General features: G+C 43.0%; 1 protein-coding gene across 1 annotated transcript in view; it reads right to left on the reverse strand.

The window, feature by feature from the left end:
- CD101 (CD101 molecule) overlaps window positions 1-13,900 on the reverse strand; it is a 36,752-nt gene that overhangs the window by 15,821 nt on the left and 7,031 nt on the right. The window contains exons 2-6 of the mRNA XM_060625576.3: window positions 11,912-12,292; window positions 9,946-10,362; window positions 4,763-5,149; window positions 1,319-1,702; window positions 223-627 (exon numbers count right to left, since the gene is read on the reverse strand). Of these exons, the coding sequence (XP_060481559.2) occupies window positions 223-627; window positions 1,319-1,702; window positions 4,763-5,149; window positions 9,946-10,362; window positions 11,912-12,292 (1,974 nt within the window). The remainder of the gene's footprint in view (window positions 1-222; window positions 628-1,318; window positions 1,703-4,762; window positions 5,150-9,945; window positions 10,363-11,911; window positions 12,293-13,900) is intronic.

The following is a 13,900-nucleotide window of genomic DNA, read 5'->3' on the forward strand; positions in this document are numbered from 1 at the left end:
ATTAGTCAGTGTGGAAGTCTGTCAATGTTTTAACAATCAGTATGGCCATCCCATGCACGTTAACTCAATGTCAGCCTGGATATTGGTTCTCTGTGGTGCTAACTTATACAGTAAGAACATGGGGAGAAGGTATTTTATGTTTTAATTCTACAAACTTACCCAACATGGGAGAAATGTGTTGGCTTGTTTTTAAAGCATGGATTAATTTCAGGTGGTGTTTACCTGGCAAAGTGATGGCTATCATCAGCGAGTGAGAGACGGCAGAAGCCCTCGGGGGGCCGCTCGTGTCTGGGGAATTTCTGGCGTAAACTTCTACTTGACACCGATAAACTCCTGCTTCTTCCTCCGTGGCATCGTGGATTAGGAGTTGAGAGTAAAATGAGGACTGCAAAAGCTTTGTCTTCTTTTGGAACTGAGATAGGAAATCCCCCCACTCAATAGTGCCGTTCCAGGCGATTCGCACAAGCAGATAAAAGACCCGAGATCTTGCTGGCTGGAACTGCCACGTCACAGTGAGTGGCACCCTGAGGTGGGAGAAGTCAGCCTCCACTATGCAGGACAGGCCAAAGGTGTTGGTTAATGTCACTTGGGGTTGACGGCTCATCAGCTTAACCTGTAAACTCGACTCTGTGGGCAGAAATAGATGGGAAACAGGATTTCTAATATGCTTATCAAATCAAAGCCTTCCTATTCACCTATTCACACAGAGCCATGCATTTGTACATCGGGAGAATCAAATATTTGGAGGTAAAAGTTGACTCATAGTACAGCCTGTCCTGAAATCTGTCCTCAGATTTCCAAAGCTGACCCTCTTCTGAGAGTGTTCTCAGTAGTGACAACAAACAGGCAGTGTCTCTCCAGCCCGCTGCTTAGACAGCTGCTACGGAGTGGGTGGAGCACTCCCCAGCCCAGTGGCTGGCCTCCTTCCCTTATTTCCACTCACAGGCTCAGTGTCACTGTTGGGAACATGCTAGAAGACTCTGCAACACAGGGCCACAGCTGTCAAAAGCCCAAATGTATGAGGCTCAGCTCCACTGGCCATGTGTCCTCTGTAAGTCTACTCCAGGTCATAGGCTTTTGTTTTTAGCTGTGAATAATAGCCTGCAAGGGGCACCCTACAGATGATCTTCGTAAAGATGAGGAAACTTTAGAGAGTAGTTGACGGACATGGCAGCCAGAAACGATGCTCCGTGTCCTGGGGTGTACGTGCCCTAACTGGGGGGTTCAGGGTGACACACAATCAGATTCTACTGCGTTGCACTGCAGAGGAAGGTACCGACGACCCGCAAGCTCAGAAAAGGATTTCTTGGACACTTACCCAGAGATCTGATGGTGACTGACAACTTCTGAGTCCAGCTCTGACCTCTGGCCTGGTTCTGGGCGCTCTCAGACACTCGGCACTCGTATATACCACTGTCCATAATGGTGGTGGAGGCGATCTCCAGCTGGAAAGTGGCCCAGTCCGTTTTCTCCAGCCTTGTGTTGCCGTGGTTATTGAGTTCCTTGTAGGGGGCGCCTAGCTGCACCGTGCCATCCCGCCCCATGCCAGCCACGAACTCTGGCTGCGTCTGGCCCTGTGGGAGGCGCCACCATTCCACAGACAGGGGACTCTCGGTGCCATCGGCCTTGCAGAGAAGGGTTAATACCTCTCCTTCCCACACTGCTTGCTGCTTGCTCTTGGTAGATAAGGCCACATTTCTTGCTGTGGATTACAGATTTGAGAGGAAAAAAAGGGTTTCAAGTAAATGAAAACGTTTCGAAAACACAGTGACATCTCTTTAATTAGGATTTGACTCGTTTTGTGACCAATCAGATCAGGCCGTGTAGTCCTGGACCACCCTCAGAAAAGAGATTGGCTAAACACTTAAATAGTGGGCACAAGACAATAGAAAGAATATCAGGAGAACTTATTTACACTTAAACAATTTATAATTTGCCCTCGTTTTTAGTGATTTGTTAAATCAGCCCTTCATTAAGAACATCTAGTTGGGAAAACATCTGGTAATATTTTCTTAGATTAATTAGGGTGGGTATATGAGCCTGAAAGTAACAAAGCTGTGTTTATTTAAATTTCTAGTTTTTTGGAATTTTGTGTTTCACAGTTCAAAATGACATTCCTCTCCCTACTTATCTTTCCCTAATTAGTATGTGTTTTGAACAGGGAACGAGTGTTGGTAATTAGATTTCTGTTCAAATTACTGCTATTAAGGGTGCCTGGCTCGCTCGGTCCATGGAGCATGTGACTCTTGATCTCCGGGTCATGAGTTCAAGCCCCACACTGGTTGCAGAGTTTATTGAAAAAAAAAAACAAAAAACAAGAACAACAGAATAAACAGAATACTACCATTAAAAGCAATTACTTGGGAGAAAATACACATATATAGATTTCTCTTTTTCAAATCATATATTCATATAGCTAGAGATATATTAATGGTTTGATTGAGGGAAGATCCTTCTTATAGCTGAACTACAATGTTAAACTGCAAATATACGTCTGGCTCCCAGAAATTCAAGACACGTGGAAATGGAAACATTTGGACGCGTCCTGGGCAAGGTTTTGTCCTGGGTGCTGTGTGGGCAAGGCAAAGACATCTCAGTAGTTCATGCATCCCAGGCTTAAGGCCGAAGCCCTGGGAGTCAGAGTTACCCTGGGAAACACACTGTCCTCCCTGAGCCTCGATTTTCTTTCCTGCAAATACAAAGGTAATAATCGCACCCACCTTATGGCATTGTTGGGAGGACTAAAAGTGGTACATGCTTAAGGGCTTAGCCTGCTGGCAAGGGGAAGCTAATAGCTTTGGCTGTAATGATAGGTGCTTAGTGAAAGTGGGGTGGTTCAAAGACAAAAGAGAAAAAAACAAAATAGAACTGGGATGAGAAATTTAAATAGGATCTAAGTGAATTTGCAAATTGTTCTTCCCTGCTGAGGAAGGAGTTTAGTCTTCTCCTGCTTTATATATATATACATATATGTATATGTACATATATATATGTATGTATACGTATGTGTATATGTATGTATATGTATGTTACAAAGGCAGAATGAAGGTTGATATCCACAAATAAATTTAATATATGTATTTAATATTTTAATATAATTAATAATACTATAGATTCTTATTTCAATAATATTTTATATATACTATATATTATATCACATATATGCAAGCCTGCTTCCAAATTTTGGGTGTTAGAGGCAGGATTATACTTAGAGTCATTTTCAAGTTAAAAATAGACTCTTAACTGAAGCTTAGAACGTAAAGAGGAAATTATTACTCATAATCTCACTACTCTAATATAACCATTATGATTAGCTTCAACTAACATCAATTTTTTTAAGAAAAGATGAGGTGTCCTTAACTCATTACAGTCATTACTGCCCCTTGGTAAGAAGTAATAAACTTATCAAGCGTGTGTAAGTTACAGATTCACAGTGGTAGCGAGTACCCCCTTCTGTTTAAAATATTCATAGAATGATAAGACTCTGCTCATACTTTGGTTTGATTTTCAAAACTGTGAATGCTCAACAGGATCCTTAATAAATTTGCTAACAATTTTTTTCTGTTTCTGCACACTGGGCCCAATTTGGATTCCAGCCTGTACAAAGAACTATTTTTTGCTTTGGAAGACCACCCTACTGATGGGCTTAGGATCTGGGCACCCTTTGGCACAAATTCCCACATGTGGAATTTAAGAAAGTTTTACCGATATGTTTCAGCAGCGACTGAGATGCGTGAAACAGAGACCTAGACCTGTGTAAGTATGTAAGCCCGCCCACCTAGTTCTTCCTGAATCCTAGAAAGTTTGACCAAATGTTTAGCATGAAAACTAACACCAACACGCTTCTGGCTTGCCACTCTAGGCCAAAGCTTGTGATCTTCATTGCTAGCAAATGGGGTGACGGAGAAAAGCATGAAAGGGAAATGTGTCCATCTTTGGAGATGCCTCCAAGGAACCAGTGAGACAAGGGTATCTTTATTTTTTGTTGGGTTGTGTTTTGTGCTCTTGGGCAATTAGTCTTTCCAGACTTAGAATATAATACCCAGCCCGGAGCATCCTAATGTTAGTTGTAGATTTGTCTGTTTTCTCTTCACACAAAAAGCACTGACTGCTCAACCATGTTTCAGGTCACCCAACCTTCATGAACCAAACAAGGCCTAAGTGGCCTTCCACTTTCATGCGTACAGATACCCAAAGTGGTTTGGACAGGCACGTCACATTACAGCAAAATGCAGGGGACGACATCTGCCTGCTATCATTTACCTCTTCATTTCTTAGTCTGAGTCATGCTTTGATGTGGCATTAAGATGCACTATCATCCTGTGTATCAGGTTAAGATAACAGAGGATTGATCAAAGGTACCTGAAAGGTGTTTGGGGGGGGGGGGTTTGAGGAGCATAATGTAGGTGTGCATTCCCCAGGAAGGAGGCCAAGTGTCATTTTTCCCTCTTCACACACTCACATCACACAGACAACGATAGAAGACAGAGGGTTTCATTGATACAGGTGTTCCTTGCTTAAAGAAAAACCCAAGGTGCAAAAATTAGGACTAACAGCAGACAGAATCAAAGAATCGAAGACCTAAGACAGCAAGAAGAGACTTCAGGACAACCTAATTGTGTGTCTTTCACGCCACCTCAAAGTGATCCGACTGACACCTGCCTCTGCAGGAGAAGTCCGCTGTGTCCGTGAAGTCATACTGTACTCACAAAGGAGGGAAGCTGAGAACGGCCCCGTCATGTGTGGCCCTGACTTCACATACCTGCTGGCATCCTCAGATGCACGCGGCTGTCCGGTGACTGCTTTCTCTGAAGCACATCCCAGGAGTCCACCTGATTTCTTACCACCTCTTCCACGGCACATGTGTAGGCCCCTTCATCCTCGGGGCCCATGGAAAAGATTTTGAGAGAGAAAACCTTGGGGTTTAACTTTGAAACCTGGAGCTGTCCTTGACTTGCTCTCTCTCCGTAGTCTCTCTTGAGGTCCAGAACACCACTAGCATTGATGCGGGCCACCTCGTTACCATTGAAGAGCCAGATGCCCTGAAGCTGTGGGTCCTGGCCACTGCCTACGACCAGGCAAACCAGTTCTAAGGGTTTCCCTGCTGTAAACGTGCTCTGGGTGGTAATGTTGACTTGAAAATCTCTCACTAGGAAACAAAAGCAAAGCAGATATTTAGAGAAGTCACAGCATCTGTCCTTTCAGTACCGCAGGGAGATAATACCTCCTGTAAGGATCCACAAGGATTGAATTTCATGTGGGAGTTTAGCTCCAAAGAGCAGGTCAGCCAAAGAAATGCCTAGAAGCAAAGATGCCCTTGACTATTCCTTAAATCATTCAGAAAGAACAGCATACATAGCTTTCTGAATGCAATCCTATTAAGCAAAACGTATGCATAGAAATATAAAGTATACAGTAATGTATCTTTTTTTAATAAAAAATATATAACATCTTATGGTATGTTGAATCGCTATAAATTGGGATTTTTTTTTGGCTGAGAATATCCAGTGGAATTTTCTTAAGTTAAAGCACATGTGATGTATGACTAGTCTGCAGTTAACATAATCCCTAACCATGAAAAACTGAAAGTTTTTCCTAAGACTGGGAAAAGGCAAAGATGCCCACTCTCACCACTTCTATCCAACATAGTACTGGAAGCCTTACCCAGAGAAATTAGTCAGGGTAAAAAAAATAAAGTAAAAATGAAGTAAAATCATCCATTTGCAGATGACGTGGTCTTATATATAGAAACCCCAAAAGACTCCACCAAAAAACTATTAAAATGAATAGTTTCAGTAAAGTTGCAGGATACAAAATGAACATACAAAAAAAATCAGTTGCATTTCTATACACTAACAACAAAGTACGGCGAAACAACAAAGTACAGATAGCGAGTAACTTGTTCTGTGAGTGTTCCGCATGACGAGCAAACATTTCTAATAAATTTTAACTTGATAAACGAGCGATGTCTTGCAATATGAGTAGTACGTGACATCAAACGTCACATGATCACAACTGAGCCAATGGTTCTTCTCTTTCTCTCTCTTTTGCTGTGGGATTGTGGGTGATCGTCTCCCATGCTCAGATGCTCAGTCTCACACCGTGGTGTTTGGCAGAAGTCAGTGATTTTTCAGAACGTTGGAAGGTGCCCACAACTGGCACCAGTGTATTTTTGTCACTTCAAAGTGCCTATGGATAGTCCTTTGATTCCAGACAAGAGTAAGCTTAGAAATGCTTTGCTCATTCTATGAATTCTATATGTCAGGCTGTCTGCACATATAGACCCTTTCCTCTGCTGCCTTATTGCCAATTACATTAAATACAGTATATGACAAGAGTTTATTGATACTATACCGTAATCAACATCTGTTCGTGATAGTGAAAGTCACCCTTCACAATAACCCTCTTCTCTCTTGTTTCCCTCACACCAGCCATGAAGATTTTCAAAGGTAAGTACAGGTTAACTTGTTTATTTTTCTTTATATTTTTGTATTTTCTTTATTATTTTATATTATATTACAGTATTGTAATCATTTTTATGTGAACATTTTTGGGTTGTGGAACAAATCATCTGAGTTTCCATTATTTCTTATGAGGAAATCCACTTTGATATACAAGTGCTTTGGATTACCAGCATGTTTCTGGAACGATTTATGCTCTCAAACCAAGGTTTTACTGTACTGGAAAAAGACATTAAGAAAACAATTTCTACAGATGGACAACAGGCACGTGAAAAGATGTTCAGCATCACTCATCATCAGGCAAGTGCAAATCAAAACCACAATGAGATATTAGTTCATCCCTGTTAGAACGGCTATTTTCAAAAGGACAGGAAATAACATGTGCTGGAGAAGATGCGGTGACAAGGGAACGCTTTTACACTGATGTTAGGAATGTAAATCGGTGCCACCAATATTGAAAACAGTATAGAGATTTCTCAAAAAATTAAAAATAGAATTACCTTATGATGCAGCTATTCCTCTTCTGGGTATTTATTCAAAGAATACAAAAACACCAAGAAGATATATGTACCCTTATGTTCATTGCAGCATTATTTATAATAGTTAAGATACAGAAACAACCTAAATGTCCATCAGTGGATGAATGGATAAAGAAAATGTGGTACACACACACACACACACACACACACACAGAAGAATACTACTTAGCCATAAAAAAGAAAGAAATCTTGCCATTTCCAACAACATGGATGGACCCTGAGGGTATTATTTGAAGTGAAATAAATCAGGCAGAGAAAGACAAATACCATATGATTTCACTTATATGTGGACTCTAAAAACCAAAACAAATGAACAAACAAAATAAAAATGAGCTCACAGATACAGAGAACAGATTTGTGGTTGCCAGAGGGGAAGGGGGTTGGAGAGTGGGCAAAATGGGTGAAGGGGTTCAATTGTATGCTGATGGATTGTAACTAGACTTATGGTGGTGATCCCTTGTAGTGTATACAAACATCGAATTCTAATGTTGCACACCTGCAACTTAATGTCATATACTAATTTTATCTCAATTTAAAAAAAGCTCATTTACAATAGTCAAAAAGAAGAAAAGAAGAAAATACTCAGGAATAAATTTAACCAAGGAGGCGAAAGACATTTGCACTGAAAACTACAAAATATGGATTGAAGAAAGTAAAGAAGATGCAAATAAAGGGAAAGATATTCTGGGTTCATGGGTTGGAAAAGTGAAAGCAAGTATTGGTGAGGATGCGGAGATCAACTGATGAATGGATAAAGAAGATGTGGTTTCTCTATACAATGGAATACTACTTGGCAATGAGAAAGAATGAAATCTGGCCATTTGTAGCAACGTGGATGGGACTGGAGGGTATTATGCTAAGTGAAATAAGTCAGGCAGAGAAAGACAGATACCATATGTTTTCACTCATATGTGGATTCTGAGAAACTGAACAGAAGACCATGGGGGAAGGGAAGGAGAAAAAATAGCTACAAACAGAGAGGGAGGGAGACAAACCACAAGAGACTATTAAATACAGAGAACAAACTAAGGGTGGATGGGAGGGGTGGGGGAGAGGGGAAAGTGGGTGATGGGCATTGAGAAGGGCACTCGTTGGGATGAGCACTGGGTGTTGTATGGAAACCAATCTGACAATAAATTTCATTAAAAAAAAAGGATGTGGAGGCAAGGGAATGTAATATTGGTGGGAATGTAACATTATAGAAACAGTGTGGAGGTGCCTCAAAAATTAAAAACAGACCTATCATATAATCCCAGTGATCCCACTTCTGGGTGTAGTATCCAAAGGAAATGAAGTCAGTATCTCAAAGAGAGATCTGCATTCCCATGTTTATTATGCATGGTAACAAAGATAATGGAGTCAACCTAAGTACCCACTGATGGATGGATGAATGAAGAAAATGTGGTATATATACACACTGAAATATTACGCAGCCCTGAGAGAAAAGGAAGTCCTGTCATTTTCAATACCACGGATCAACCTGGAGGATATTAGGCTAAGTGAAATAAGCCAGACACAGAAGGACAAAGACTGCGGGAACTCGCTTGTATGTGGCATCTAAAACTGCTGAACTCATAAAAGCAGAGAGTAGAATGGTAGTCGCCAGGATCTGGGGGAGGGGATGGAAGAGGGAGATTTTGATCAAAGGGGACAAAGTTTCCATTATGTGAGATAAGTTTTATAGATCTAATGTATAGCAAGTGACTACAGTTAATAACACCGTGTTGCATACTTGAAATCTGCTGAGAACAGAGATCTTAAGGGTTCGCACCATACACACATGCACACACACCCCCCACCCCCCCACCTCCCCCACACACACTACACACAGAAAGTAACTATGTGAGATAATGGATATGTTAATTAGCCTGACTGTGGTAATGGTTTCAAAATGCATGTCTATCAAAACATCGTGTACACCTTGATGGGGGGTGGAAGGGAGGGGAGGGTGGGTGATGGGTATTGAGGAGGGCACCTGCTGGGATGAGCACTGGATGTTGTATGGAAACCAATTTGACAATAAATTTCAAATGAAAAAAAACCATCATGCACACCTTAAATATATACAATTTTTGTCAACATAAATAAAGACTTTTATATAAAAAGTTCTCAGAGAGAAAAAGCACCCATGATGTGCCCCCACAGAACTCACTGAGTATAACTTGGACACTCAAGGCCAAAGACAATTTTTTTAATGAAACAGAATAACACTTTTCCTAAAAAAAAAAAAAAAAAAAAAGAAGGATCTTCCAATGATCCGCCGTTGGATCACTGCTTTTAGCATGTATATATATAGTTTTCACAACCTCTTCCTATTGGACCATAGCCTATGTAGAGAAACCAGGAATCACAGCTGAGGCTTCCTGCTTGCTTTGATGAAAACGCCAATGGATCATGAAGAGGGACACCATCCCAAGTAGGAAATGGTGTCAGGTGGGAGGAAAGCCTGGCCGTGACGAAGAAAGCCTCCACCGTGGAAGCGGGCTACTCTGGGGCCCGGGTATCTGTGGTGCAGGATCACTGGAGAAACACACCAGCTCAACTTCTTACCAGTATTTAGCCTGTTTGAGGCTCAGGTTCCTTGTTTTAAAAATGGGGAGATGACTAGCTGCCCCATAGGGTAAGGACTACATTAGATAAAGTGCAGATAAAGTGCTTACACAGAGCTTGGCAAGAATAACACCGTTTCCATGCATGATTTGTGGAATCTATCTAACCATTCAACAGACCTTATCCCATAGAAACCCTGCTGTGGGCAGACCCCCCCCAAACCAAATGTCTTTCTTCTTATTGATGCTTCCTAGATGCCCAAAACAAATTTTATTCAAACTTTCTAAATGTGTTTTGTTTTTTTAGATTCAACCGAAGATTAGAAAAAATAAAAAAAGATGGCCCAAAAATACCCACTACCAACATACTAATGAATTTCCTGAGAAGATCATTACCTGTCGGTTGGATCCTCAGAGTTGTTTGATCCGTCTGCTTTTTCGTGATTAGAGTCCAGGTTTCATCTGGATCTTGAATCCATTCGGTTGCCTCACAGAACAGCTGGCCTTGATCGGAGGGCTGGAGCCTCCCTACGGCCAGCCTGAAGGTAGTGACCCCAAGCTTGTTGAGATGCACATCACCAGCGGCAAACCTCTCGGTAAATGAGGGCCCAGGGATCAACATGAAATCTTTGGAGAGGGAAATAATCTCAGTAGCTTGGCTTCTTTCTCCACCCTGGATCAGGTGCCAGGTGACAGACAGGTGGGTATGTTGAGTTGTCGCTTTGGATGCTTCACACGTAAGTTCTAATGATTCACCTTCCTTCTTACTGAGAATCTGGGAACTCATGGTGGCAGAGAGGGTATCTGGAATAACTGAAAGCAAAGGAAAGATGACAACTGACTGGCCCAGGAACCCATCAGACAAGCCTCCTTAAACGAAGATGGTGCCCTGACCCACCATCTGTAAAGCACACACTTTGAGTTGTTTTCCACCAGCCATATGCCTTCCCTATTGCCAAGGGGAACATTGGCATCTGTACACATAGCCTATGGAACTTGGCAAAACTAATGGCTCGGTGATGTATTGACCCTGACTTTACATTTTTAGCGTAGGCTGTGACCAATTTAGCTACTTAGACACGGAGTATTTAAGACGGAAAAGCACTGGGAGCTAGGAGACCTACATTCTCATCCTGAGTCTGTCCCTATTTGACGACAGGAACTGGAGCAAGTCGCTTCACTTCCTTACGCCTTACTTAACCTGCTTCTTCGTAAAGTTCTGAAATAATCTCTTTTTTTAAATTTTTTTTTAACGTTTTATTTATTTTTGAGACAGAGAGAGACAGAGCATGAACGGGGGAGGGGCAGAGAGAGAGGGAGACACAGAATCGGAAGCAGGCTCTAGGCTCTGAGCCATCAGCCCAGAGCCCGACGGGGGGCTCGAACTCACGGACCGTGAGATCATGACCTGAGCTGAAGTTGGCCGCTTAACCGACTGAGCCACCCAGGCGCCCCTGAAATAATCTCTTATAATCTATCACCCAGAGCCAAAATGCAACCCTTACCACAATTTTGATAATCACCCTACTCACCTATCATCGTGTTCTTCCTCAAGGGAAATCACACAGCCTCTGCTTATGTGAAAGCAACACTTAGATTCAATCAACAAATACTGCTTGAGCAACTACTCAGTCCCAGTCACTGTGCTGGGGGCCGAGGTAGCTGTGCTCATGGAGCTCTGGGTGAGGTAGGGGTCATGTAAGGAGCCAAATATCACATAACCTGGGTGAGTGCTAACAATAGTGATGTGAATAGAGCATAAGGAGGAAACAAAGATATGGGAGCACTGCCTGAGACAGGACAGATTTCACAGAAGAGGGAATACCTAGGCTGGGTCCACAAGCATATGCAGGAGTTGGCTAGACTGAAAGACGGGTGCTAAGATATTCTAGGCAAAGGGGCAACGTGGTCATTGCAAGGACTATGAACCTCTCTCTCTACGTAAATATGCTAGAGGAGAGTAATTGGGGAATCATAATTTCCATGTTGACGACTTATCACTGATCGTGCTAATACCAGCTCTTTTACCAGGTTAATGTTCTCCCTCCAAGAAGAGACATGGCCTGGGGAGAACCCACACAGTTCTGTCTGATCAACCTGCAGCTAGCTATGGACAAGGCCTTCGGAGACTTAGACACTATCTATATCTTCATGGCAAGGTTGACTAGAGAGATGAATTGAGAGTTTTAGAGAATGTGGGATACCGATCTGTGACCAATCTGCAACACATCCAGTGGGCCGCGAGGGCTCTCTTGCCAAAGGGCTTGACACAACGTGAAGGCACGTCACGTTGCAAGGCATCGTGATGGTGGGGGTCTGGCTTGTCGGGGGACCGGCAGGCGCAGGAGGCCAAACAGCTTACCAATGAGTCTAGTCTTCGCACTGTAATTGCCGTAGTATTTTTTATCCGTGTTCGGTGTGTAACACTCATACTCTCCAGAATCCTTCAGCTGGACCTTTGAGATGTGCAACAAGACTGAGTTGCCCCGGACCCTCTCCACGTAGATCCCCCTGCTTCGCACTCGCTGCGCGTACACCGCGTAAGTGAAGGTGGCATCCGCGGTGCTAATGATCTGGATTTCTCGAGTCGGGGCTGTCGGCAGGTAAACGGACCACTGGAAGTGCTGCTCTGAAGGTCCCTGGTAGCCAGTTACATTGCAGCCAATGCTGACAGGGTAGCCTTCAGCCCGAAACAGCGGTCCTTTCTGGACCGTTACTTTTCTCTGGCCAATGCTGAGCTTAGCTTGCAAGGAGGAGGAAGAAAGGGGAATAAAAATAGATTAGTGCTCCGGTCCCCCGTGTGCCACCTTATACAGCTCCCTGTATTATAGTTCTAGTAAATGAGATCACAGGTTATTAGCTATAATCAACTCAAATGTTCAACACCTCCTCCAGGCTGAGGAGCAGTGGAATGCCTTCATGAGTTCATTGGGTTTTTTACAACTTTAACTTCCACAGTAATTCCTAGGCTCTTAAAAAAAAAAAAAGTCAGTTTCACCCGTGTTATGACTGGTAACGCTTAGTGCCCAGTGTTATCTGAGGGCACTTATTTGAAAGTAAATACAATGCATGATAATTCGCCTTTTACATTATTTTACGGGAAGATTCAGCAAGTACTTCCTCCAGACTCCAATTCCCGGGTGCCTGTCAGGCTGTCCTCACAGACATTGCTGGAGAGACAAAGTCTAGGGCACCGCCCACGCTGTCCATGGTGCCCAGCTTTCTTTGTCTTGCTACTTGGTTAGAACTATTTGTAGCCCGCGGCCAGGTCTGATGCAGGACCAGCTAAAATTAGCATCTGAAGAGCGAGGCATTTCCTTTCTATACTGGGGAGGGTTTGGTTTTTTTTTTTTTGTAATTTTTTAAAGAGCCACTGCAGCCTTACTGAAAAGCTTCCTAAAAGATGGCCCATCAAGTCCACCAGGATCTGGGATCAAATTCACTTCAGTTCTCCTCTTACCAGAAGTTTTCAGTTGGGACTACTCAGGAATGCTGCCTGTTGAGACACACATCTCAAGCATTAGGGTGAAAGGACAGAATATGATCAAATGGCAGCATTTTCTTTCTTTTTAAAAAATTTTTTTTAACATTTATTTATTATTAACAGACAGAGAGAGACAGAGCATGAGCAGGGGAGAGGCTGAGAGACGGGGAGACACAGAATCTGAAGCAGGCTCCAGGCTCTGAGCTGTCAGCACAGAGCCCGACACGGGCGGGGCTCGAACTCACAAACCGCGAGATCATGACCTGAGCCAGAAGTCGGACGCTTAACCGACAGAGCCACCCAGGCGCCCCAAATAGCAGCATTTTCAAACTCCGGCATTTGGCAGAAATTAAAATGTCTGTGTTTATGGAGCATGTGAATACTAAAGGTTAGTTTGTGTTACACAAAGAACAAAGAGCTAATGACAGGTGCCAAAGGGTGAGCTGGATCTTTCACTGGGGGCCTGGGGGCTGAAGACAAGAGGAAAGATGGAAAGACGTCAGAAGAGTCCGATGGGGAGCAATTGCTGGGATTGTGGAACGAACAGAATAGAGTTCGTAAGAAGGTAGGGCAGCAGCAGAGTACCCGCTGAATTTTGCAAATCCACGAGAACAGCAGCAAGTCAAGGAGACTAGAGTGGAAGAAAGTGAGAGAAAGGAAAAATGGCCTTACAGAGACCATGAGAAGGCTGAGGATAGGAATTTTGGAACGGACACAATTCTGATAGAAGGGGCCCTACAAAAAACGGGGAGAAACGGCAAGTGGTTATCTGATGTAGTCCACTACAGATCACAGACTGAATGCTTAATGCAAAACTGGGAAACAAGCAAACCTCCAATCCACCACACGCATTTCCCGTAGTAATGA

This window comes from Panthera onca, chromosome C1 (genome assembly GCF_046562875.1).
Source record: "Panthera onca isolate mPanOnc1 chromosome C1, mPanOnc1 haplotype 2, whole genome shotgun sequence".
Lineage (NCBI taxonomy): Eukaryota > Metazoa > Chordata > Mammalia > Carnivora > Felidae > Panthera > Panthera onca.